This window comes from Hylobates moloch, unplaced genomic scaffold, assembly GCF_009828535.3.
Source record: "Hylobates moloch isolate HMO894 unplaced genomic scaffold, HMol_V3 SCAFFOLD_3, whole genome shotgun sequence".
NCBI classification, from domain to species: domain Eukaryota; kingdom Metazoa; phylum Chordata; class Mammalia; order Primates; family Hylobatidae; genus Hylobates; species Hylobates moloch.
The window spans coordinates 165863012-165890462 of NW_026652278.1; the positions used below are offsets into that span (position 1 = coordinate 165863012).

The window sequence follows — 27451 nt, forward strand, 5'->3', positions numbered from 1 at the left end:
ATGTGGTTTCATTATAGAAAGTGATTTAGAATCCACTTTATGAGCCATGCAGCTGAAAAGATTTCAGATATGATGGCTTGTGGGCATGACAGTTGTACACCTTTCACTGGGGTTGAACCTCCGTAAGCTAAATTATGGAGTACTTACAGGCACACATTTTTCCTGTCAAGAACTATGGGGCATGTAAAATGCATTTATGATTGATAGTAACGCACACAGAGTTTAAAACCCACGTTTTTAAAGTTGGACTGGTTAACCTTGTACAATACTATAACATGGTGCTCCGCAATTAGAAGCACAGAGCAGTAACATTTGCTGCCAAAAGAGCCATATTTATTAACTCAACAAAGCTATAAGGAAAAGAATTTGAAAGGCGGAACACAGTATTTCATCTTGAGAATCATTTTTGATCTTCATCATCAGAGGTCTTACAGTACTACTTTTTTAAAAAACTGGACATGCTAATCAATCCTATAAAATCTGAAGGGTTATGAATTTTTCATTACTGCATTGTGGCTTTCAAGTTAACAGTAAATATTTATAAATCTCCTCTTCCCAATACATATAAAGGTAAAAGAAAACGAAAAGAATTGAGGACAATAGCATTTTGACTTGTTCTCTCTTTTTTTTGATACGTAAGATTTTGCAAAAATAAAAAAACTATTTCATTGCCCAGTGCAAAACAAGGGGGGAAAAGAGTGTCTTAAACCATAGATATTATTTTGCAATAGGTAATTATTTCCAATCCATTGTGGTTAGAAATAAGGAATTTGAATATTAGTGGCTTTGTAGAATTTATGAAAACACAAACTATAGGCAACTTAAACTTAGCCTTATCTCATCCCAAGCCTTTGAATCTAAGAAAATGCCAAGAGATGCCAGACTGTTCCATGAATAAAAGATACTTCATCTGACAAGAAAAGAGGAGCAGGGGTGTATTTTCTTGGGCTTATTGTTGGTACCTTATTATTTCTTTGAGAATTTATTTTACTTTTGAGTGGAAAAACTGATTGTCATGTCTTCTATCTTTATAAGGATACAAAGTCATGAGAGAAAAATATGTAATAATCTTCCTACTGGTTTCTGCCCTTTAAAAGTGTCTATCCTGACTAACATTTGTTTGCTTATAATCCAAAAAAAATGATAGTACAGGAAAAAAGCTTGATAAATGATATACTTTCTGCCACTCAAAAATGGGTTTGATCTTGTTTCAGGATTCATTTCGGAATGAAAGGCTCCATCATGATTAATCCACTTGAGTATAAATATAAAAATGGAGCTTCTCCTGTTTTGGAAGTGCAGCTCACCAAAGATTTGATTTGTTTCTTTGACTCATCAGTAGAACTCAGGTAAAAAAAATTAAATAAAAGTACTTACGCTGCAATACTGCAGAGCTTGGTTTGGGATGTCACATATGTGACTAAAGAAACAAATAAATAGTTTGTAATTGATGAAACCTCATTTTAAAGAAGCCTTCAGATAATATAATTTGTAAGGTCTTTGTTGTTTGCATATATAACTCTTATACCCTGATTAACATAAAGTGCTTATAGCAAAGCTCATTTTAAATGACACTTTGTGAAATTATAACCAGACTTATGATTAATGTGTTTTATATTCCTTTCTATAGAAACTCAATGGAAAGCCAACAGAGAATAAGAATGATGAAAGAATTAGATGTATGTTCACCTGAATTTAGTTTCTTGAGAGCAGAAAGTGAACTTAAAAAACAGAAAGGCCGGATGCTAGGTGATGTGCTAATGGATCAAAACGTATTGCCTGGAGTAGGGAACATCATCAAAAATGAAGCTCTCTTTGACAGTGGTCTCCACCCAGCTGTTAAAGTAAGTTTTAAGTATTTTCTTAATTATCTGTTGATTTTTCAGTACTGTGAAGGAACCAACGTGGAAGCCATAACTCTGCATTGCAGTAACACAGTCTCATCAGACTTCAGGTGTCCCGCTTCCCATCTCTACCCAGGTCAATTTCTCGGTGCAGCCGGCTCCGACCACCGCACTTACAGTTGCCTTGTGCACACCCTCCCACCCACATTTCACTCTATCAGTCTTCCTTAACTTGCCCTGCTTTTTATTCTCTCCATACCAGGTATCCCTTTCAAACATAACATATTTACTTATTATACTGATGGTTTAAAAGCTGTCTCCTTCCGCTAGAACACTGTCTCAAAAGAAAACAAGGCTTTTGTTCACTGAAGTATCCCAACATCTAGAACATGGCCTGTGGTGTATGGTAGGCATTAGATATTAATATTTGTGGAATATGTGAATGAACTAACTCACAACTTATTTTCTCTCTCTGGCATAGTAAGTACGTTCTGCACACACTCGTGTATTCCTGACTACAGCTGTTGGTGACATTAGAAGCTGCTGTTGTAGTGGAAGGATAGCAATGGAAGGCAGCCAGCAGGGACCAAGGACTAAGTGATCAGTGAGGAAATGAAAACAAAATGTAGAGCCCTTGTTCACGTAGGCTGGAGTGAAGGGAAAGTATTGGCCTGCTAGCAGGGATTCCAGGAGAAGACATGAGTTTGTTATTTTATTTTTTTCTTGTTCTACAACTGGAGAGACTTGAACTCATTTATATATTACAAAAAAAAAAAAATGGTTAAAGGGCAGAGGTTAAAATTGTAGAAAAGGGAATGGGGATGAATACAGCAATGTTCTAAGAGGGTGAGAGAGGTGAGAACCCTAACCCAGGTAGAATGCATACATTTTAGTTTCTAGGGAAGACCTCTACATTAGGGCTTTTATCAAGACTTGTTGCTACTAACTAAATTAATTTTTAGCTCTTTTAGCTGAATTATTTTTTTACATAATTGACTCTATTAACTAAATTATCTTTTACATAAACCCAGGTTATTTTTTCACTTTGTGTAAATAATTACTAGATAGTTTCAGTAATACCCAAATCAGTAGGAATGAAGCTTTAAAAGAAGCCAGTTAATGATAGGTCTAGATTAGATTCTGCTTTTTGATACTTGGAACAAGTGAGTTCAGTATGGAAATAATGAAATTGAACTTTAACAAGAGTGAGCTTTTTAAACATCACTTAGACCTCTACCAAAGTTGTTTTTGAGAAAAAAAAGAACCCAGGGTATTGCTGTTATCTGTAATGCACTGAGAATTTACTTTTTATCTCTGCATCCAGCCATCCATCCATCTAGGAAAAGATCATTTACCCATAATGCCTGGGGGTTTAAAAATTAATGACATTGGCCAGGCACGGTGGTTCACGCCTGTAATCCCAGCGCTTTGGGAGGCTGATGCAGGCAGATCACGAGGTCAAGAGGTTGAGACCATCCTGGCCAACAAGGTGAAACCCTGTCTCTACTAAAAATACAAAAATGAGCTGGGCGTGGTGGCACACGCCTGTAGTCCCAGCTACTCAAGAAGCTGAGGCAGGACAATCGCTTGAGCCTGGGAGGTGGAGGTTGCAGTGAGCAGAGATCACGCCACTGCACTCCAGCCTGGCAACAGAGTGAGACTCTGTCTCACAAAAAAAAAAAAAAAAAAAATATTTCTGAAGTTTAGCTATTAGCTTCTTAAAAGCACGTGCACAATTACTGAAAAAGTACAGTTTAACCTTTCAAGATGTGACTTAATATAGTATGTAAGATATGGAAAGTAATAAATGTTTTGGATGTATGCAAGTTTTAAAGTTTAAGTGAACAACTGAGGAATATGTATAATACTTTCAGGATGACTATGTTGATTAGATTTTCACTTTTATAGTCACTGGTAAGTAATTTTCTTTGTACATGTATGTGTCTGTTTATATGCAGCTTCCCTCAGTATACACAGGGGATCAATTGCAGTACTCCTGCCTATACCAAATCCATGCACACTGAAGTCCTGCAGTTGGCCCTAGGGACACTGCTATACAAAAAGTCAGCCCTACACACATGCAGGCTTCACATCTCACAAATATTATATTTTTCATCCATGTTTGATTGAAAAAAATCTACATATAAGTGGACCTGCTCAGTTCAAACCTGTGTCGTTGAAGAGTCAGCTATACATGTAGATATTCACACACAGGCAACAAGCATGAGGCATCAGACGGTTTCTTTTGGGATTGCCATTGACAGCACATGTGCCAAATAATAATTCTGCAAGGGTAACACTGAGATTTATGTTAGGCTGTGTCAAAAAAATTCTTCAGTAAGGTCTGTGTCTGAGCTCTTCCATGTGTTAATAAGTACTTTGATATTAATGCATGTATATAAATGCATATCTTTTTTAAAGCTTGATAGTGACCTTGGTGGTCATCTACTCCTGTGCCTATTTTCCCTTCCCTCCTTTCTGTTTTATATTGTTCTTCGTAATTTTTTTTTTCAAGTCCAGCAAGACTTCTCAAGGTGTCTGATAGACAATGCTGAGACTTTGAAGATGTCTAATACAGAATAAATATTCAATAATTGCTTGAATTTACCATTAAAATTTATAAATAGAAATCATATTTTGTCAGTAATATCAGTTCAAAATAAAACTACTGTTAATGGTACTAAATAGATCCATGAGAAATAGAGCTGTAGAAGATATGCATATATGATTACTTTTGAACAACACAGGAATTGGGGTGCTAACCCCCCCCACTGAAAATCTATATGCAATTTTTGACTCTTCAGAAATGTAACTACTAATAGTCTACTGTTGATCAGAAGCCTTACTGATAAGATAGTTCACACATATTCTGTATGTTTTATGTGTTACATATGTATTATTACAATAAAGTAAGCTTGAGAAAAGAAATCGTTATTAAGAATATCGTAAGAGCCAGGTGTGGTGGTCTGCGCCTGCAGTCCCAGCTACTTGGGAGGCTGAGGCGGAAGGATGGCTGAGCCCAGGAGTTTGAAGCTGCAGTGAGTTATGATGATGCCGCTGCACTCCAGCCTGGGCAATAGGTGAGACCCTATCTCTAAAAAAACAGAAGAATATCATAAGGATTATATTTACTATTCATTAAGTGGAAGTCGGTCATCATAAAGATCTTCCTCCTCATCATCATTACATTGAATAGATTGGGGAGCAAGAGGAGGGGTTGGTCTTGCTTTCTCAGGGATGGCAGAGGCGCAAAAAACTCTGCGTGTAAGTGGACCCTCCCAATTCAAACCCATGTTGTTCAAAGGTCAACTGTATTCAAAATCTGTTTACAGTTCTCTTTCACAGAATTGGCAAGGCGTATTATTTCTTACGGTAAGGAGCAAGTCATGAAACTAGGCTCTGCTGTTTTTTCCACTTTAAGGTTTTTCAGTTAACAGATGAACAGACCCATCACCTTGTGAAAATGATACGTGATTTCAGCATTCTCTTTTACAGGGTAAGAGCACAATTTTTCAACTACGTAAAATGTAAAATGTCAGTGGTTTCCTTTTGGATTGCACCAAAAAATGTGAAAGCTGTATATAGCCATCTAGTGGAAAGAGCATAGAGGTGCATTAGGGAGAGTGACATTATGTGGGTGTAATTAACATCTTGAAATTCTAGGTCATAGGTCAGTTCAAACTCGTCTAACTATAATCATATTCAGTTATCTTTATACCAAGTTGGGAGCAGCCATGTTGGCATTTCACAGATTCTTTTTCTATTTTTGGATAAATAAAATATAGAAAGTCTAGGGAGGCTGACCTACAGTAACACTTTCAGATAACCTTAGTTCCATCAGGCTTTGCCACTGACTATAGACCTTGGTTCAATCAAGCTTTGCCACTTACTACTATCTGTGTGGTTTAGATTATTTGGATAACTTTATTTAAGTTCAGTTTCTTCATCTGTAAAATGGGATAATAATGTTTCTCTGTCTACCACAGTTTTGAGAATGAAGTACTTGCTAACTCGTAAATGTGGAAAGTTATATACTATATGCATATATAGAATTCAATAAACACATCTTTTAAACAAAGTAATGCAAATATGTCCTTTCTTCACAGTCCATTTTCTGTATCCAAAATTTTCATTTTTACTATGTTCAGAAGGCAGGTATTGTAGTATTCTTTATTAATTGGCCTAAAATGTAAATGAACCTCTTGCTCTGCAGATCTGTCTTGAGTAACTGTGGCTATGTTTAAATTGCATTTGCTTACTTCTTCCTCCAGAAAAAGATGACCATAGAAAACTGCCCATTTCCACCCAGATTAAATTAATATAAATTGTGTAATTTTCAGCTCATACATGGTGAGCCATATTTCTGGGCTTTTAAATTTTCACAGTGCTGATGGAAACTCAAGATATTTTCTTTGTAGGAACCTTAAATATTTGTGAGTGGAATAAAACTGACAAAACATATCAAAATATCTTTTGAAGTAGAATTTATACCAAAATGGAATATATTCTCTGCTAGGATGGTATTTGAATGTTTATTTTCTTTCTTTTTTTTTTTTTTTTTTTTTGTGAATCTCTAAGGTTAAAAAAGAAAAAAATTGTCCTTTTTCAGATCAACAAAGAAAATGCTCTTATTAAATTTTTTCCCCTAGAAGTAAGTTTTTTGGTTGTTGAAACTGAGTGAGCAGTTTCAGTCTTCTAAAAATAATCATATTTCAAGCTAATCTAGCCTTTTTCTTTTAACTATATAATTATGGTTAATTAAACCTTAAAAGCATAAAAGACATTTTTAAATATAGAACTTTTACATGTCATTTAGATAAGAGGATAAAGCTATGCAAAGAGCAATTTTGAATACTAATGTCATCAAATAATGACTTATTTCACACAAATTTTATTTGACAAATATTACCAAATCTTATCAATACCTTTTTCTCTGATGAAAGAAAAGATTATATTGACATATGTACAAACATACGTAAATTTTTAACAGATGATTTTCAGAGATGACTTTCGAGAATGTATCTTTGGCTCCTTGGCCGCACTGTTTTCTGGATAACAGAATTTTTTTTTTTTTTTTAGTGCCGTAAAGCAGGACTTGCTCTCTCTAAACACTATAAGGTTTACAAGCGTCCTAATTGTGGTCAGTGCCACTGCAGAATAACTGTGTGCCGCTTTGGGGACAATAACAGAATGACATATTTCTGTCCTCAGTGTCAAAAAGAAAATCCTCAACATGTTGATATATGGTAAGATATCTCATTTAAAGGGATACCATTTGCCCTAACCATCTAACTAAAAGGCTAATAATAAGAGAATACAACTGAATAACTGTCAGGCTATTCAGAAGAGAACGTAACTCAAAAGTATTCTAGTCCGTGGAAGGAAATAGTAAATAATGTCACCAAAGAACCCGAAGGAGCCAAAGGTGATTTATGGACCAGTTCTGAATTTAGGTAGAAAATCTCTGGCTCAGGGAATAATATCTAGCCTTTACCTTTAACCTAGTTTGTAAAGTGAGTACCAGGAGATGTCAATAATTGGAAAAAATGCGGCTACCTTCAAAAGTCTCTGCTTCACTTAGAAATAATATTCTAAAACACGAGCAAGATCTTTTTACAGATTGTATGTGTTGTTGGTGAAATAATAGACCACTTACTAAACTCACGTGTGGTGGTTCTGCCAGTTGCTGAGTATGTCTCTTCCAATGATGCATTATTCCAGAACTGGAGAAATAACCGCAGGATAGGTTTGAGGACTTACTGTGAGAGGTATTTGGGCTAAAACTCCATTGATCACCTGACCTGACTGGTGGTGGATCACAGTGATATTTTTGTCTCCTGGAATTAGTGTCAGTTCAGAGCCAGTGTCCAATAATCCTTAAAAAGTCTGATTATTTTCTTTTCCCCAATGTACAGTTACCTTGGTAACAGGCCATGGGACTTTTTGGGGAAATCTAAGAGAAAGATTATGCAGTATAAAGCAGCTGCATAGCAGTATATGTGATTATAAATCAGTAGTACCAGTATGACATGAAGCACATAAAATGCTGCATGGGTTCAGGGATATTAGAGGTTTCCATGTGCAGGAAGGTTGTGAAGATCTCAAAGAAAGCGTCATTTGAATGGAGCTCCTTGTTCCACTCTTTCCCCCCTTCTCCCTACTGTACTTGACTAGACTTAAAAAAAAGTATCATTTGAAATTTACTTTAAAAAGTAGAATTTTGATTAAATGATAAAGCAAATAGTATTTAATTGGAAAAAAAGCATGGCTACAAACCTTGAATCATTAATAAACATAGCATGGTGGTGGGATGATGAGAATACTGGCCAACCCCAACAGAGGTTCCACGTTGTGGAATAGTAAAAGCTAGTTTTACAAGGGAGGATGGGATCAAGTGGTGGGGGTCATTAGTAGTTTGGGGAATGGTTAAGGTCTTTCCTAAATTAGCACATTAAGGACTTTTAGTTGATTGTAGCATAGTTAACACGGAAAACGAAGAGACTGAAAATGCCTATAAAGAAGCTGGTGCAGAGTAATGGCGCAAGCGATGGTTACCAGCCTGGGGTCAAGACACTGGACATGGTACCCTAGTAACACTTTTTAAAAGTCAACAAGGACTGTGGCAGATTTGATAGGTAAGATAATGCAAAAGGTTTCAGGACCAAATAATAAAAATGTTCACATTGTGGGTCTGGGAAAATTGGGATGCAGCAGTGAAGATGCCATATGTGTTAGATACGTGAAAGAACCGTGGAATATCCAGGAAGACACGTCTTAGGGGCTGCGATCCAGGATGAGAGAGGCTGTTGGCACAGTGCTGTTGATTGAAGCATTCCAACTTCTCAGTTCAGTAAGAATGAAAAAGGAAATGAGCCAAGGTCTGAGCTTCAGCAAATACCTATAACTACAAAGTGGGCAGGAAAGAAAAAGCAAAGGAAACAAAACCATAGGATTGGACATAGGAAGAGACTCAGGGCACTACTCGGCTGTGGGAAACCCGGGAGGTGGGAAGGGCCGTCATGTCTGTAGAGCTCGGGGGCAGGGGAGGGAGCTGGCGTGCAGAGGAAGTCCCAGCTTAAGTCTTCATAAATATGTTGAGAGCTGCATACTTTTTCTTTGTGCGTTTCATTTTCTGCATCACTCTTGTTCTCCAGTACTTTTCTCTACGCCACTCTATATCTTCTTCCACTCAGCTGCTTCACCCCGTGTTACTATCATAGATATCTGAAATACATTTAGATAATTACATATATATAAAATACACACTTATGTTTTTTAATTTTTTATGAACATTCATAATTTTTTTATGAACAAGAACTTTCATAGTTTTTTATGATCAGGAACTTTTTTATAATATAGGTATACATTTATTTGACTAAGTAACTAGATACTGCGTTGAACACAGTAGCTGGCAGATAGAAGACCTTCAATATATATTTGTCTACTAAATAAATGATTAATGTTCGATATTGGTTTTCTATGAATTGATATCTTCTGAGATTAAAAAATTATCAAATAAATATGTTATTTATCATATAAATAGTTGTCAATGTCAAAGATTTTTTTGAAACTAGATTTCAAAGACCCCACGGTTCCCCGAAAGAGACCTATGAGTTAGGGAAGGCTGTGCTGAAAATGTTCTGGGGCTTGTAATCCCTCTTACCTCCCAACCTGATTCTGTTTTCTACACTGGCAGTTAGCTTAAGACTTTGTTTGGAAAACCAACTATATACTGCGAAATAAATGTTTACATATTTTAAAAAGCTTGAAAACCAGGGTGATTTGCCCTGTTCTTAGATTTTTCTATGAATAAGTACATCCCATTTATTTTCTGGATGAGTATTTGAACCTTTTTTATGTTGATTAAATTTTCTCATTTTAATGAAAAGTCATTTCAAGTTAAGTTGAAAAAGTCTGAAAAGGCCACTACCAGTTATCTAAGTCCTCCTGTTTCTTCTCTTGCTGAAAGCTTCCTGAATTCATGAAGTCCTCCCCCAATTTTCCAGTTTCTACTGATCACATCACACTTTTAATACTGATACTATTTATTGTTGGTTCTTTTTTTTTTTTTTCTGAGTTGGAGTCTTGGAGTCTCGCTCTCATCACCCAGGCTGGAGTACAGTGGTGTGATCTCGGCTGACTGCAACTTACGTCTCCTGGGTTCAAGTGATTCTCCTACTTCAGCCTCCCGAGTAGCTGGGATTACAGGCACCCACCACCATGCCTGGCTAATTTTTGTATTTTTAGTAGAGACGGGGTTTCGCCATGTTGGCCAGGCTGGTCTCAAACTCCTGAGCTCAAGTGATCCGCCTGCCTTGGCCTCCCAAAGTGCTAGGATTACAGGTGTGAGCTACCGTGTCCGGCTTATTGTTGGTTCTTAATTATTTGCTAGCTAATATAATTTATGTATGTGAGTATTATTTCCTTTAAAGAAAACAGAGGAGGTAGTCTTTACCTTTCATTAGGGACTTTAAATTTTTTTAATTGTTATTTACTTTATTTATTAGGGTCTACTATACGCCAGGTACTTGGAATACAAAGACAAAATAGAACACAGCCTCTCAAAGTGCTCAAGGGCTAATGTGGGAAGTAAATGGTAAATAGATAAAGCACCGTAATGGAAGTGTTGTAAAGGGATGTGTTTATCCTAATGGCAATGGAAGAATGGAAGAAGAAACCCTTAAGTCTACCTGGGAAGGACAAGGAAGTCTTTCTGAAAGAGGCAGTCTTTGAGCTTAGTATAGAAAGAAATAGGAATTCATCAAAGACAAGAGGTAGGAAAAGGATTTTCTGAAAGACAAAACAACACATGGGAAAGTATACAGGGAGAACATTTGGAAAGCTGCACACAGGGAAGACATTGGTTCTTTTTTTTTTTTGAGAAGAATGAATATTCACCTGTTTGAGATCATGGCCGACTCGGCACTACAATTCACTTCTAGGTTCAAAGATTCTGGCTGGAATCACAGGCGCATGCTACCACGCCTGCTAATTTTTGGTATTTTCAGTAGAGACAGCGTTTCACTATGTTGGCCAGGCTGGTCTGGAACTCCTTGCCTCAGGTGATCCATCCACCTTGACCTCCCAAAGTGATGGGATTATAGGCATGAGCCACCACACCCAGCCAAGTTTTTTCTTAAAAAGATCTCCTCCCACTGGAATATAGTTATCTACAAATATTCAATAAATATAGGCTTAATGAACAAATTTTGCCCCTACATATCTATTACAACTGCTCTCTTGAAAATCACCTATTTCCCAGAGGTCTTAAATAGGCTTCTTCAAGCTTCACCCTCTCTAACTCAATTGAATTATTTTTAAATTTTTAAAATTGTAATCTTTTTAAAGATAGGAGTGCAGTGGAGTGATTATAGCTCACTGTGATCTCGAACTCCTGGGCTCAGGTGACCCTCCTGCCTCAGCCTCCCAAGTAGCTGGGACAACAGGCATGCACCATCATGCTTGGCTAATTTTTTATTTTTATTTTTAGAGATGGAGTCTTGTTATGTTGCCCAGGCTGGTTTTGAACTCCTGGCCTCCAGCGATCCTCCTGCCTCAGCTGTCCAGAGTGTTGGAACTACAGGTGTAAGCCACTGTGCCAGCCAACTCAGTTGAATTTAATTCTCTCCATCACTTCCCATCTTTGTTCCTATAGCACTGTTTCTTCTACCTCTCTTTCATGGGCTCCTTTTCTTTTGGTCATCAAAGTTAAGGCAACAGCAAGGCTCACCATTGGACCTTTCTGCCTCTCCTCCGTGCATTCCCAGAGATTGCAAATACTACCAGATTCAGCTATCATCTCAGATCATTTCTGGTAAAGTTCTTTAGGTTATGTGTCAAGAAATTACGGTTCTTGGGCCAGGTATGGTGGCTCACATCTGTAATCCCAGCACTTTAAAAGGCTGAGAGGGAGGTTCACGAGGTCAAGAGATTGAGACCAGCCTGGCCAACATGGGAAACCCCATCTCTACGAAAAATACAAGAATTAGCTGGGCATGGTGGCGTGTGCCTGTAGTAGTCCCAGCTACTTGGGAGACTGAGGCAGGATAATTGCTTGAACCTGGGAGGTGGAGGTTGCAGTGAGCCGAGATCGCACCAATGCACTCCACCCTGGGCAACAGAGCGAGACTCCGTCTCAAAAGAAAAAGAAAAAAACCTATCTATACATACATGTATAAGACATGAGGCAATGATAAGTGGTGATTAGTGTTCTCAAGAACATCAGCCACAGTAGTGGATAGTGACAGAGACGGCTCATTTTTGATAGGGTGGCAGATAAGTCCGTGGGGAGGACTTTGTTGAAAAGATCTGATGACTTGTAACAATCTGAGGGTGGGGGAAAAATTTCAAAGAAGGTAGCCCAGAAAAGCATAAAGCCTCTGAGTTGTTCAAGGAAGAGAAAGAAGGCATGTATGACTGAACCAAGCAGAGGGAATGAGAGACAGAGGGAGCCTGTCTGCTTGGGAGGGACCAAGGAGCGTGCAGAGTCGGCTTGGCCAAGGAAAGATTCTGAGCAGAATGGGGAGCCTTTGGGGGGTTTTGAATGGGCGTGAAATAACTGACTTAATGTTTGAAAAGCTTAATCGCTGTGGTGACTGTTGCCCTACTTTGAGCTGGGAAGCCACTGGGAGATTTTGAGCAGGAGGGCAGCATGAACTGACTTGGGTTTTCTGAGGATGATTTGGGCTGCTGTGTGGAATAGTGACTGTCATGGAACCAGAGTGAAGCGGCAACATCGGGGGCTCTCAACAGTAATGCAGGTGGTAAATGCTGGTGACAGGGAAGACAGAGGAAGTGGTGGGAAAAAAAGGTTGAATTTAGGATAATTTTGGAAGTTGAGGTAGGGTTAAGGCCAGAAATTTATATAATTTAGGGGGCCTTATTTATGAAAAACAATAAAAAATTATTACTACAACGTTAGGTCCTAATGTGAATATTTAGAATAAGAAAGCACAACAAATTATATTTTTTAAACACCACAAACATCAGAAAAATGAGATATTATTAGTTCACTGCCTGACACAGCTGTGTAATTGTGTTCCTTCATGCTTTTGGCTGCAAACTCCTTGATTGCCTTTTCATATGACCACCAACAATATCATTACATCTTTTATTATGACTAGATGAGAAAACTTTTAGCTTCACAATTGGCTGTTGAGAGTGACACATCTCCAGCTTCCTCTATCTTTTCTTTAAGCAGTACTTCTCTGTAAGGAAACCCTGAGAGCAGTGCCTCTCAAACTTCAGTGTGTACCAGCATTTTCTGAAGGGCTTGTGAAAACACAGATTGCCGGGCCCCACCCCCAGAGCTGGGGATTCAGTGGGTCTGAGGAGGGGCCTGAGAATCTGCATGTCTAACACATTCCCACATGATGCGCATGCTGCTGGCCTGAGAACTTGACTTTGAGAACCCCAGCCCTTTGATCTTCCTCAGGTGCCTCAGGTTCCCCCCCTCTACCTGGTTGTTTCTGAGTTAGGGTGGGTAGTATAGGGGTAGAGTGGCCTGGCAGCCTGGATCACGGTGGCCTGTGAGCACAGAATGATGCAGTATCTCTTGTCCAGGTCCTTCCCCTCAAGCTTCAGGGCAGAGTCCTCCTGCTCCTTGGGGTCACCAGGGCAATATTTTCCCTGGGCACTGAGCAGATGTGAGGTGATGCTGGCAGCACCCAGGCCCCAGGACTACCGCTGCCTGCAATCCTCTGAGCCCCCAGCATGTGGCTGAGTTACGGCTCCCATTCTCCATGCTGCCCACCCCAGTCCGCAGAGGACACATCAAGCCATGGAAAGTTAAACTTTTGCTTCATGGAAATTTGCATCTGCAGATCCCACCGGATTTGCTGATGGACTGGAAGTGGGATGTGAGGAAAGGAAGTGTTAAGAATGACTTCTAGGTCTGGGCCTGATGAATTGAGTGATGTTGATGCCATTTCCTGACATGAGATAGAATAGTAGAATTCCAGATTGGTGGATCATGAATTTTTTTTTTATTGTTGGCACTTTATTTGTGTTAAATCATTTAATTTTCGCTTCTATCATTGCGCTTATTATTGTTATCGGTGTGTGATGTTCCCCTTCCTGTGTCCATGTGTTCTCACTGTTCAATTCCCACCTATGAGTGAGAACACGCAGTGTTTGGTTTTTTGTCCTTGCGATAGTTTGCTGAGAATGATGGTTTCCAGCTTCATCCATGTCCCTACAAAGGACATGAACTCATCATTTTTTATGGCTGCATAGTATTCCGTGGTGTATATGTGCCACATTTTCTTAATCCAGTCTATAATTGTTGGACATTTGGGATGGTTCCAAGTCTTTGCTATTGTGAATAGTGCCCCAATAAACATACGTGTGCATGTGTCTTTATAGCAGCATGCTTTATAATCCTTTGGGTATATACCCAGTAATGGGATGGCTGGGTCAAATGGTATTTCTAGTTCTAGATCTCTGAGGAATCGCCACACTGACTTCCACAATGGTTGAACTAGTTTATGGTCCCACCAACAGTGTAAAAGTGTTCCTATTTCTCCACATCCTCTCCAGCACCTGTTGTTTCCTACTTTTTTAATGATGGCCATTCTAACTGGTGTGAGATGGTATCTCATTGTGGTTTTGATTTGCATTTCTCTGATGGCCAGTGATGATGAGCATTGTTTCATGTGTTTTTTGACTGCATAAATGTCTACTTTTGAGAAGTGTCTGTTCATATCCTTTACCCACTTTTTGATGGGGTTGTTTTTTTCTTGTAAATTTGTTTGAGTTCATTGTGGATTCTGGATATTAGCCCTTTGTCAGATGAGCAGATTGCAAAAATTTTCTCCATTCTGTAGGTTGCCTGTTCACACTGATGGTGTTTCTTTTGCTGAGCAGGAGGTCTTTGGTTTAATTAGATCCCATTTGTCAATTTTGGCTTTTGTTGCCATTGCTTTTGGTGTTTTAGACATGAAGTCCTTGCCCACGCCTATGTCTTGAATGGTATTGCCTAGGTTTTCATCTAGGGTTTTTATGGTTTTAGGTCTAACATGTAAGTCTTTAATCCATCTTGACTTAATTTTTGTATAAGGTGTAAGGAAGGGATCCAGTTTCAGCTTTCTACATATGGCTAGCCAGTTTTCCCAGCACCATGTATTAAATAGGGAATCCTTTCCCCATTTCTTGTTTTTGTCAGGTTTGTCAAAGATCAGATAGTTGTAGATATGCGGCATTATTTCTGTGGGCTCTGTTCTGTTCCATTGGTCTATATCTCTGTTTTGGTACCAGTACCATGCTGTTTTGGTTACTGTAGCCTTGTAGTATAGTTTGAAGTCAGGTAGCGTGATGCCTCCAGTTTTGTTCTTTTGACTTAGGATTGACTTGGCAATGCGGGCTCTTTTTTGGTTCCATATGAACTTTAAAGTAGTTTTTTCCAATTCTGTGAAGAAAGTCTTTGGTAGCTTGATGGGGATGGCATTGAATCTATAAATTACCTTGGGCAGTATGGCCATTTTCACGATATTGATTCTTCCTACCCATGAGCATGGAATGTTCTTCCATTTGTTTGTATCCTCTTTGATTTCATTGAGCAGTGGTTTGTAGTTCTCCTTGAAGAGGTCCTTCACATCCCTTGTAAGTTGGATTCCTAGGTATTTTATTCTCTTTGAAGCAATTGTGAATGGGAGTTCACTCATGATTTGGCTCTCTGTTTGTCTATTATTGGTGTATAAGAATGATTGTGATTTTTGCACATTGATTTTGTATCCTGAGACTTTGCTGAAGTTGCCTATCAGCTTAAGGAGATTTTGGGCTGAGATGATGGGGTTTTCTAGATATACAATCATGTCATCTGCAAACAGGGACAATTTGACTTCCTCTTTTCCTAATTGAATACCCTTTATTTCCTTCTCCTGCCTGATTGCCCTGGTCAGAACTTCCAACACTATGTTGAATAGGAGTGGTGAGAGAGGTCATCCCTGTCTTGTGCCAGTTTTCAAAGGGAATGCTTCCCATTTTTGTCCATTCAGTATGATATTGGCTGTGGGTTTGTCATAGATAGCTCTTATTATTTTGAGATACATCCCATCAATACCTAATTTATTAAGAGTTTTTAGCATGAAGAGTTGTTGAATTTTATCAAAGGCCTTTCCCGCATCTATTGAGATAATCATGTGGTTTTTGTCTTTGGTTCTATTTATATGCTGGATTATGTTTATTGATTTGCATATGTTGAACCAGCCTTGCATCCCAGGATGAACCCCACTTGATCATGGTGGATAAGCTTTTTGATGTGTTGCTGGATTCGGTTTGCCAGTATTTTATTGAGGATTTTTGCATCGATGTTCATCAGGGATATTGGTCTAAAATTCTCTTTTTTTTTGTTGTGTCTCTGCCAGGCTTTGGTATCAGGTTGATACTGGCCTCATAAAATGAGTTAGGGAGGATTCCCTCTTTTTCTGTTGATTGGACTAGTTTCAGAAGGAATGGTACCAGCTCCTCCTTGTACCTCTGGTAGAATTCGGCTGTGAATCCATCTGGTCCTGGACTTTTTTTGGTTGGTAAGCTATTAATTATTGCCTCAATTTCAGAACCTGTTATTGGTCTATTCAGAGATTCAACTTCTTCCAGGTTTAGTCTTGGGAGGGTGTATATGTCGAGGAATTTATCCATTTCTTCTAGATTTTCTAGTTTATTTGCATAGAGATGTTTATAGTATTCTCTGATGGTAGTTTGTATTTCTGTAGCATCAGTGGTGATATCCCCTTTATCATTTTTTATTGCATCTATTTGATTCTTCTCTCTTTTCTTCTTTATTAGTCTTGCTAGCCGTCTATCAATTTTGTTGATCTTTTCCTAAAACCAGCTCCTGGATTCATTGATTTTTTGAAGGGTTTTTTGTGTCTCTATCTCCTTCAGTTCTGCTCTGATCTTAGTTATTTCTTGCCTTCTGCTAGCTTTTGAATGTATTTGCTCTTTCTTCTCTAGTTCTTTTAATTGTGATGTTAGGGTGTCAATTTTAGATCTTTCCTGCTTTCTCTTGTGGGCATTTAGTGGTATAAATTTCCCTCTACACACTGCCTTAAATGTGTCCCAGAGATTCTGGTATGTTGTGTCTTTGCTCTCGTTGGTTTCAAAGAACATCTTTATTTCTGCCTTCATTTCGTTATGTACCCAGTAGTCATTCAGGAGCAGGTTGTTCAGTTTCCATGTAGTTGAGCGGTTTTGAGTGAGTTTCTTAATCCCGAGTTCCAGTTTGATTGCGCTGTGGTCTGAGAGATAGTTTGTTATAATTTCTGTTGTTTTACATTTGCTGTGGAGTGCTTTTCTTCCAACTATGTGGTCAGTTTTGGAATAGATGTGGTGTGGTGCTGAAAAGAATGTATATTCTGTTGATTTGGGGTGGAGAGTTCTGTAGATGTCTATTAGGTCTGCTTGGTGCAGAGCTGAGTTCAATTCCTGGATATCCTTGTTAACTTTCTGTCTCGTCGATCTGTCTAATGTTGACAGTGGGGTGGTAAAATCTCGCATTATTATTGTGTGGGAGTCTGAGTCTCTTTGTGGGTCTCTAAGGACTTGCTTTATGAATCTGGGTGCTCCTGTATTGGGTGCATATATATTTAGGATAGTTAGCTCTTCTTGTTGAATTGATCCCTTTACCATTATGTAATGGCCTTCTTTGTCTCTTTTGATCTTTGTTGGTTTAAAGTCTGTTTTATCAGAGATTAGGATTGCAACCCCTGCCTTTTTTTGTTTTCCATTTGCTTGGTAGATCTTCCTCCATCCCTTTATTTTGAGTCTATGTGTGTCTCTGCACGTGAGATGGGTTTCCTGAATACAGCACACTGATGGGTCTTGACTCTTTGTGCAATTTGCCAGTCTGTGTCTTTTAATTGGAGCATTTAGCCCATTTACATTTAAGGTTAATATTGTTATCTGTGAATTTGATCTTGTCATTATGATGTTAGCTGGTTATTTTGCTCGTTACTTGATGCAGTTTCTTCCTAGCATCGATGGTTTTTACAATTTGGCATGTTTTTGCAGTGGCTGGTACCGGTTGTTCCTTTCCATGTTTAGCGCTTCCTTCAGGAGCTGTTGTAAGGCAGGTCTGGTGGTGACAAAATCTCTCAGCATTTGCTCGTCCATAAAGGATTTTATTTCTCCTTCACTTATGAAGCTTAGTTTGGCTGGATATGAAATTCTGAGTTGAAAATTCTTTTCTTTAAGAATGTTGAATATTGGCCCCCACTCTCTTCTGGCTTGTAGAGTTTCTGCGGAGAGATCTGCTGTTAGCCGGAGTCTCGCTCTGTCACCCAGGCTGGAGTGCAGTGGCACGATCTCGGCTCACTGCAAGCTCTGCCTCCTGGGTTCATGCCATTCTCCTGCCTCAGCCTCCCGAGTAGCTGGGACTACAGGCACCCGCCACCATGCCCGGCTAATTTTTTTTTTTTTTGTATTTTTAGTAGAGACAGGGTTTCACCATGTTAGCCAGGATGGTCTGGATCTTTGATCTCGTGATCCGCCCATCTCAGCCTTCCAAAGTGCTGGGATTACAGGTGTGAGCCACCACGCCCGGCCTGATGGGTCATGAATTTTATCTGTATTCACTTCCACTGGCTGCCATCGTAAATTATCATGACCTTGGTAGCTTAAAGCAACAGAAATGCATTCACTCAAATGCTGGATGCTAAAAGGTGTGTGTAGGACTGTGCTCCCTCTGGAAGCACTGGGGGGAATCATATTCCTTTCCTCTTCTTGCTTCTGGTGCTGCTGGCATTCTTTCATGTGTGGCTACATCACTGCAACCTCTGCCTCTGTGGTCTCCTTGCCTTCTCTTCAGTATGTATCAAATCTCCCCCAGCCTCTCTCTTACAAAGACACTTGTGATTGGGTTAAGGGACCACCAGCTAATCCAAAATAATCTCTCTATGCCAAGATCGTTAATTACATCTGCAAAACTCTCCTTCTTTATAAGTAACATTTATCGATTCCTGGAATTGTGCCCTATGTCTTTGGGAGGCCATTATTCATCTTACTACAACATATTAAGTTTGAGATTCTTCTTACACATCCAAGTGGAGATTGGGAAGAATTTATTAATGAGTGATTAAGAAATGGAGCAGTAAGGAAAGGCAAGAATGTTTCCAAAGCCTCCATATGTAACAATAAAATTCTCCTTATGATCAGGGAAACTTATAGGACAGAAGAAAATGAAAATACAGAAAAGTTGGAGCACATGGAAAATCTAAAAGTCATTTAAATTGTGTTTGTTTAATTATAGATAAATGCATCATGCTGCCTTTCAAAGTAAGTTAGTAGAAGACAGAGATTAGGTCAAATAAACAAATTCTGTAGAAGATCTGATATTCCATAGGGATAATAAATACTGAGTGGCATTAAAAGTCAAGGGAAGTAAAGATAAAAGAATCCTAATGAGATGTATCTTACTTTCAGATTTTCTTATTCTATTTATTATTTTACCAGACACTCCTGAATTTTAAAACTAGTGTAATTATATGTAAGGAACAAAATGTCACAGGAGACAAGGTTACCTTTGAAAGTCAAAGAACTCATGTTCTGAAATGTAAGATACATAGCCTTTACCTGCAAGAGCTTTTTTCAGTATTAATGTTTGGGATCATGAAGGGAATCCGTGATACTGCCATGGTTGCTTAACCGTGTGACATGCTCTATGTCCAGACCTATAGCTAGCTGTGCATTAGAGAGTAGGACTATGTCACAGCCAAATAAAGGCATTTTGTGTAAAAATACATGGTCAATGAAGGACTTCAGATGGAGAATCATGATTTATATTTGTGGCCAAAAATCAGGGTTTTATTGTTTGCTTGCTAATCTATTAATTGGCTCTCCACCATGAAACAGTCTTACATGAAGGGAAATAACACAAAAAGATATCTTTTTTCATCATTATGAATTAGTGAATTTACATAGTGCTCAGCAGATACTGTAGAGAAATTCTAGAGTTTCCTGAGTTTCCTGTGCACATGAAGTAAATGTAAAACTTTCACGTCTTTCAATCCTCTAATTTCTGCATAGGTGTATTTTCCCATAATTTAAGTGTATAAAGGTATTTTCATTTTGTTTGGGAAAAAGTACCAATTACTTAAAATATTATTTGAGAAATACTTCCTATTGTGATATCAAATATTTTTAGTTGGTTTTTTAAAAAAATACTCAATTATTTGACTCTAAATAATTTTATTTGATGTTTCTCACTTTAACAACAATTAGTTGTTAAAGGGTCCAGGTGAAAACATTTTACTCTGGCCGGGTGAGGTGGCTTATGCCTTAATCCCAGAGCTTTGGGAGGCTGAGGCAGGAAGATTACTTGAGGCCAGGAGTTCGAGACCAGCCTAGGCAACATAGCATTCTGTCTCTACTAAAAATTTAAAAATTAGCCAAGCATGCTGATGTGCACCTGTAGTCCTAGCTCCTCAGGAGATTCAGGTGGGAGGATTGTTTGAGTCCAGGAGTTCAAGGCTGCAGTGAACTCTAATGGTGCCATTGCACTGTAGCCTGGATGGCAGAGCAAGACCCCATCTCTACAAAAAAAAAAAAAGACTCTAAGATACAGTACTAACTTCTAAGCAATAATAAAGAGATAGCATTGGGGTATTAATGGTTCTGTAATCATTTCTAAAATACCTAGACAAGAACAAGGCAGTAATAACAATGTTAATGATTCATTTTAAAAATTATCTTATAGCAAGCTACCGCCTAGAAATACTATAATCAGTTGGACATCTAGCAGGGTGGATCATGTTATGGACTCTGTGGCTCGGAAGTCTGAGGAGCAGTGGACCTGTGTGGTGTGTACTTTAATCAATAAGCCCTCTTCTAAGGCATGTGATGCTTGCTTGACCTCAAGGCCTGTTGGTAAGACTGAATTTTGATTTCGAGTTTGTTACATTTCTTAAAGGGTTAATTATACAAAGTCAGGAATATATCTTGCTCCATCTTGATATTCCATAACTAAATAAAATTTTTTTCTCAAAGGTTTAAAGGAATTGTCAGTTTTTACATGTAAACCATGCTAATATTCTGTTGAGTATTTTTTTTAACAGGCAGGGAAAGCATGTTTGTGCTATAACAGTATGTGCCTTTGTATCTCAAAAATATGGAGATGATCACATCTGTTCTCTACTGTTTCTAATGAATTATTCAATAAAGCTTTGTTTTATGCAGATTTCAGCAACTTTCGAGTTTGTTATTCAGTCCAAGTGTTTCATAAATTGAAAGGGAGGATTTCTGTAAGAATATCTTTGCAGGTGGAATAGAAAAATGCTGAATTTTTTCTCTTCTTTATCCCTTCTACCCCTTGTTATTAAAATCTTTATCCAGACAATTCTACTGATTTCATTGAAATCCTTCAAAATAACTCTTTATAGCTCACGATTTCATGCATTTAGAGCATGTAAAACCTCAGAGGAAACCTGTGATTAAGAGCCATCTCATTGCTGCGGCTTCTATTGTATTCTCAAAGTGTTATTTCTTTCTTCAGTTAGAGATGAGAAAGTTCATTCCTGACTTATGCACCCCCGCATTGTGTCAACTGTCATATTGTGTTTTGTTCCCTGGGCCAGAAAGGCAGACATCACCCCTTACACAGCTTTGCTGTGCTGCATCTCCTATTTCCATCCCTCCTTCTTCAGTATCCTTCAGCAGAGACAGAACCCATGGAAAAACACAATCTTAGGTTGCCACATTGATTTCAACATTCTGAAATGCATTTATATGTCTCATTAACTATTTTCTTGTTAATGTTTCTGAGTCAGAAAGACATCTTAATGATAGTATAGAATGTTATTATAGCACAGATTCCAAAATCCTAGGATACTCTGTTGAAACATTGTATTTAATAGGTGTTAAGTCTGGCCCGTCACGGTGGCTCACACTTGTAATCCCAGCACTTTGGGAGGCTGAGGCAGGTGGATCATGAGGTGAGGAGATCAAGACCATCTTGGCTAACACGGTGAAACCCCATCTCTACTAAAAATACAAAAAATTAGCCAGGCATGGTGGCGGGTGCCCGTAATCCCAGCTACTTGAGAGGCTGAGGCAGGAGAATGGCATGAACCTGGGAGGTGGAGGTTGCAGTGAGCCGAGATTGCACCACTGCACTCCAGCCTGGGCGACAGAGCAAGACTCCGTTTCAAAAAAAAAAAAAAAAAAGATGTTAAGTCTTTGTAATTCATCTTTACTTATTTTAAATAAGCCTTTCACTTTGTCTTGTCATTCCTGGTAGTCTAGAAACAGGTCTCTAACTGCTGACCTAAAGCTTTATGGGGTATCATCTCTTAATTACCACTTTTTAATACTTTGCCTAATATTAGCAAAACTGATACCTGAATGACCTTTAAATGCTTAAACATAATAAAAAGCAAATATAAATCTTTGTTAAACCCGTGTCTGGGTTTCTGTAAGTCGAAATTTTGCATTTTACGTAGTATTTCATTTCCTAGCTAGAAGATGATTAATTCTGACTTGTCTGAGCTAACTTTGTGTTATTAGTTCTATATATTAGTTCACTGTAATAAAGTGAAGTAAATTTTTTAATCAAATAAAAAGATGTTTCACATAATCAGCATGTTATATTTATGGGACTACTGCAGAATTACTTATCTCTCCTTCCAGATTCAGCGCTCAAGAATGAAGAAAATTCTACTGTCTTTAGCCACTTAATGAAGTACCCGTGTAATACTTTTGGAAAACCTCATACAGAAGTCAAGATCAACAGGAAAACTGCATTTGGAACTACAACTCTTGTCTTGACTGATTTTAGCAATAAATCCAGTACTTTGGAAAGAAAAACAAAGCAAAACCAGATACTAGATGAGGAGTTTCAAAACTCTCCTCCTACTTATGTTTGTTTGAATGATACACAGCACCCCTCCAAGAAGAGAACAAACAATATAACTCAACTATCCAGCAAAGTAAACATATCACCTACAATCAGTTCAGAATCTCAATTATGTAGCCCAGCACATAAAAAACTGAAAACGGCCCACTACTCATCACCAGAGCTTAAAAGCTGCAACCCTACATATTCTAACAGGTATGATGCTTTTAACCTTGGTCTTTAAGGTCTTTAAGATAATTGCTTTTTTTTTTTTTTTTTTTTAGATGAGGTCTCACTCTGTCACCTAGGCTACAGTGCAGTGGTGTGATCTCAGCTCACTGCAACCTCTGCCTCCCACGTTCAAGTGATTCTCCTGCCTCAGCCTCCCAAGTAGCTGAGATTACAGACACATGCCATCAGGCCCAACTAATTTTTGTATTTTCAGTAGAGACGGGCTTTCACCATGTTGGCCAGGCTGGTCTCAATCTCCTGATCTCAAGTTATCTGCCCACCTTGGCCTCTCAAGGTGCTGGGATTACAGGCGTGAGCCACCACACCCTGCCGGTTGCATTAAGTTTTAAGACGGAAATTGTCCGTTGCTAAGGAAGTTGAATTACTTTTGGTAACATGAATCAAACCCTGAAAGACTGTTACAGTAGTTGCCTCCTTTCCCTTCTCTAGATTATAATGTTAGAGAAGGGAAGGAAATGGAAAACGTAATTTCCTACATGTATAAAAAGTTGGGTTTTTTTTTCTGACAATAACCATACACATGATCAATACAGAATATTTGGCAAATATTGTAAAGTATAAAGAAAAATATTTGTCACACATAATCATATTGCTTATCAATAACCAGTTAGCATTTTTTAACATTTCCTTCCAATGAAAGATAGTCTTCCAAACGGGGAACTACTTTTTATAAAACTTCAGTAAGTATACTGTGTTCTAAAAGGAGGGGTCTGAGATGCCTCTAGTGACCTTTCTGTTAAAGAACGTGAATGGATCTCAAACAGTCATGTGAGGTGGTGTTTATTTTTATTTTTTTCTTTGAGATGGCATTTTGCTCTTGTCGCCCAGCTGGAGTGCAATGGCGCAATCTCGCCTCACTGCAACAACACTCAGCTAATTTTTTTGTGTGTTTTTAGTAGAGACCGGGTTTCGCCCTGTTGGCCAGGCTGGTCTTGAACTCCTGACCTCAGGTGATCTGCCCACCTCAGCCTCCCAAAGTGCTGGGATTACAGGCGTGAGCCACTACACCTGGTGTTGTTCTTTAACTAAAAGTCCTAAAAAGCATGCTTGCTACTTTGTATCTGAAATTCAAAAGTTGTAATTCTAACTAATAAATACTACCAGAGCAGATATATTTTATAGGACTTCCAGCTACATGTCCAGGAGAACACCCTCATTTTTGTCACCTGTAATACAGAAATTTTAATACATAATGTCATCCTCTCTTTTCCTTAATGATTATTGGCAGCTCCTGAAACAATTTTCTTTTGACCCTCCTTCCCCCTTTATCTGGCCCTCCCAGTCACTTTATCTGGAATTCCTAACTATGGCAACCCGATGTTATATCTCCAACAGAGGACACATTTCTCCACTATTTTCTTTTCTCGGCTGCTTTCTTTTTTCCTTCAGAAAGCAGCTGACTTACATCCAGCATTTTTAAATAAGTGGAGAATTTATATCACATAAATGGAGGGTCGTCCTCCCATGTATGTGTTTTCTTGCCAATGGGAGACAGGCAGAGAAAGAGTTACAGTCATCCCTCAGTATCCTCAAGGGATTTGTTCCAGGACCACCCCCCAGGATACCAAAATCTGCAGATGCTCAAGTCCCTGATATGAAATGGCATAGTCCTTGCATATAACCTATGCACACCTTTTCATATATTTAACTCATCTCTGCATTACTTCTTATAATACTGAATTCAGTGTAAAGTTGTGTAAATAATTGTTATACTGTATATTTTGTATAATTTTTTATTGTTTCATTATTATTATTTTTTGTTTCCAAATATTTTCGATCCAAGGTTGGTTGAATTCATGGATTGGGAACCTATGGATATGGAGGAGTGTACTTTGGTTGGGACCTAGAGTAATCTCAGGTGGAATTCTGAGATTCGCTGGCTTTTCCTCTTATTAACTATGCCTTTACTGATGGGTAGATGCCTCCTCTCAGCAGTGGGATGAGGGACCATTTGGTGTAAACTAGAGCAACCTGTAGGAATCCTTAAGCTTATTTCATAACAAATTCTGAGACAGTCTTTGCTCAATAGATGTATTTACTCCAAATTGCCTATTCCAACTCTAAATTTACCATCAGTTAATCCTGATGATTTATCCTTGACTGGTTTTTTAAATGTTTTGTTCATAATTATTTATGATAACTGGTTTAACTTTTGTTCATATACTCACATTTGAAGTAAGCTAAGGGGGCTAAACTTTTAACTGACTGGATAAATCCACCACCTTTTCACTTTAACCCTAATTAATGCCTCATGATGGAAGTTCATGAAGGAGTTAATTAAGAATGTTTGAGTTGGGAGGCTGTCCTGGAGCAGAAAATCATCTCCGAACAGTCTTTTCTGTTCCGTGGCTTAAGTGAAAAGTAGAAGTGATCATCTTAAAATATTGTGGCATTTGTTGTACCTAGATGAAATATCTTGGTGTATTTTTATTCCCTTAATGCTTTGTAGAAAATGTAGAAAATCTCAGACAATTTAACTAATGAATTAGGGATTTAAAAAAACATTAATGTAACCTTAAATTTAAATGATTTCTTCATAAGCCATTAGTAACAGGATCATATGATTAATCACAGTGCACAGCATTACTTAGAAATGCTGCAGCCTGTGTATGTATTGAATATAAGAACACCAGGACTGAGACTCCACAATCAATCAAGATCAACTAGCAGAATAAATGTCAAGTGATGAAATAAATTCACCCAGCAGCCCTTCTGCACCCAGCTACTTTACAAGGAATAAATTGCAAATTACTGTCATTTATTTCATTTTTCTCCTTGTCTGGCAGCTATAGTGTTCATCTTGTGGACAAGATGCCTAGCAGAAGCTCACAACATAATACTATTAAAGCAGGTGGTCCGTTCATAATTTATAGCCAGTTTGTTTTTTCTTTAATATTATATGATAATTACTTTGACTTTTGTTCTCTTAATTACTGGTCTCATTACCACACAATCCATGCAGTGTTGATGAGGCGTATTTTCTGATTGGTCTTGAGATAGATGTGTATTCCGTCCAGCTATTGGCTTATAAATTAGATGATTGAACCCATTTTTAAACAGTTAAGAATAATTACTAGAAACAGTTTAAGTTCTCGATCCAATTATTGTAAACACAGAGCAAAACACAGTGATTCATTTTCAAAGAATGCATGCGTTTTAGGTTGAAATTTTTCCTGAGTTGATGCAAAGGCTCACATAGGAGGGTGAAATGACAATAACAAAATCATTAATATTTTCTCACGTTTGCTGCCGTCAGGGGTGTTGAAGATCTGTCTTTAATCACCAGTGCAAGTACTGACACCATGTCCTTGTCTCTTGGTTGCTTCTTGGAATTTTCAGTCTAAGGATTTCAGAACCACCCAGGACCATCCAGAATGAGTCACTTCACTTTTGTTTGTTTTAATCCTTGAAATAATCCTGTATGACAAAATCTACATTCAGTGAGACCGATTAATCCAAAAAATTCAGACAGTATTTTTATTATAATGAATCACCCTATCTACAAAATGAGTTAAACCAAGCTTGTCCAACCAAAGGCTTGTGAGCTGGACGGCTTTGAACACAGCCCAACGCAAATTTGTAAACTTTCTTAAAACATGAGTTTTTTGTGTGTTGTTTTTTTTTTAAGTTCATCAGCTATCATTAGGGTTACTGTATTTTATGTGTGGCCCAAGACAATTCTTCTTCCACTGTGGCCCAGGGAAGCCAAGATTGGACACCCCTCAGTTAAACTGTGATAAATTTACCATGAAAAAATAATATTCACTTTAAAATTACAGATCTGTGCTTAGTAATGTCTTCCTTCTTGATGATAGTTTTTGTCTGGTCTCTGTTCAGTTTTATTTATTAATAAGTATTGAGAATCTATTATGCCTCAGGCATTGTTCTTGATTCTAATAACATGTACATGAGCAGACTATAGCCAGCAGGGCCAAATCCATCCCACCACCTGTTTGTGTAAAGCTTTATTTACATTTGTTTATATATTTTCTATGGCTGCTTTTTGTGATAACAAACTTAGACCATAAGACCAGCAAGCCTAAAATATGTTATCTGAAAAGGTTTGCCATCCCCGATCTATTATATTAATAGATCATTTATAACCCAGAATTAATATTCAAAATGATGGTCATGATCACTAAAATGAACAATTCTGTATGCTACATTTAAGTAAGAAATCTGCTACATTTTAGAAAGTTTTTATAAAACAAAGAGGAACTAAGATGTCCTCAGTTAATCAGAACATTTAATTATCCTGGATAATGTTTTCTATCGTAAAATTAAGATTAGCTGTGCATATTTAGAGCCAGTGTGATCACAGGTGGCATTAGTATCTTGGTTACATTACTTCAGTGCTTCATAACTTAATGTGCATACGAATCACCTGGGAATCCTGCTAACATGCAGATTCTGATTCTGCAGGCAATCAGGAGTAGGGGTGGATACGTCTGTGTTTGCTAACAAGCTCCAGGTGATGCTGATGCTTCTGGTCAGTGGACCACACTGAGTACCAAGAATAAGATCACACTTG

At 38.2% G+C, this 27451-nt stretch overlaps 1 protein-coding gene across 2 annotated transcripts in view; it reads left to right on the forward strand.

The window, feature by feature from the left end:
• Positions 1–27451, forward strand: part of NEIL3 (nei like DNA glycosylase 3) — a 56860-nt gene that overhangs the window by 24761 nt on the left and 4648 nt on the right. Inside the window, exons 3-8 of one of the 2 annotated variants that reach the window (XM_032148958.2) lie at positions 1215–1349; positions 1631–1844; positions 5266–5340; positions 6924–7090; positions 20536–20705; positions 22464–22884. In XM_032148958.2, coding sequence (XP_032004849.1) covers positions 1215–1349; positions 1631–1844; positions 5266–5340; positions 6924–7090; positions 20536–20705; positions 22464–22884 — 1182 coding nt within the window. The remainder of the gene's footprint in view (positions 1–1214; positions 1350–1630; positions 1845–5265; positions 5341–6923; positions 7091–20535; positions 20706–22463; positions 22885–27451) is intronic. The other variant, XM_058436905.1, reaches the window with a different exon arrangement.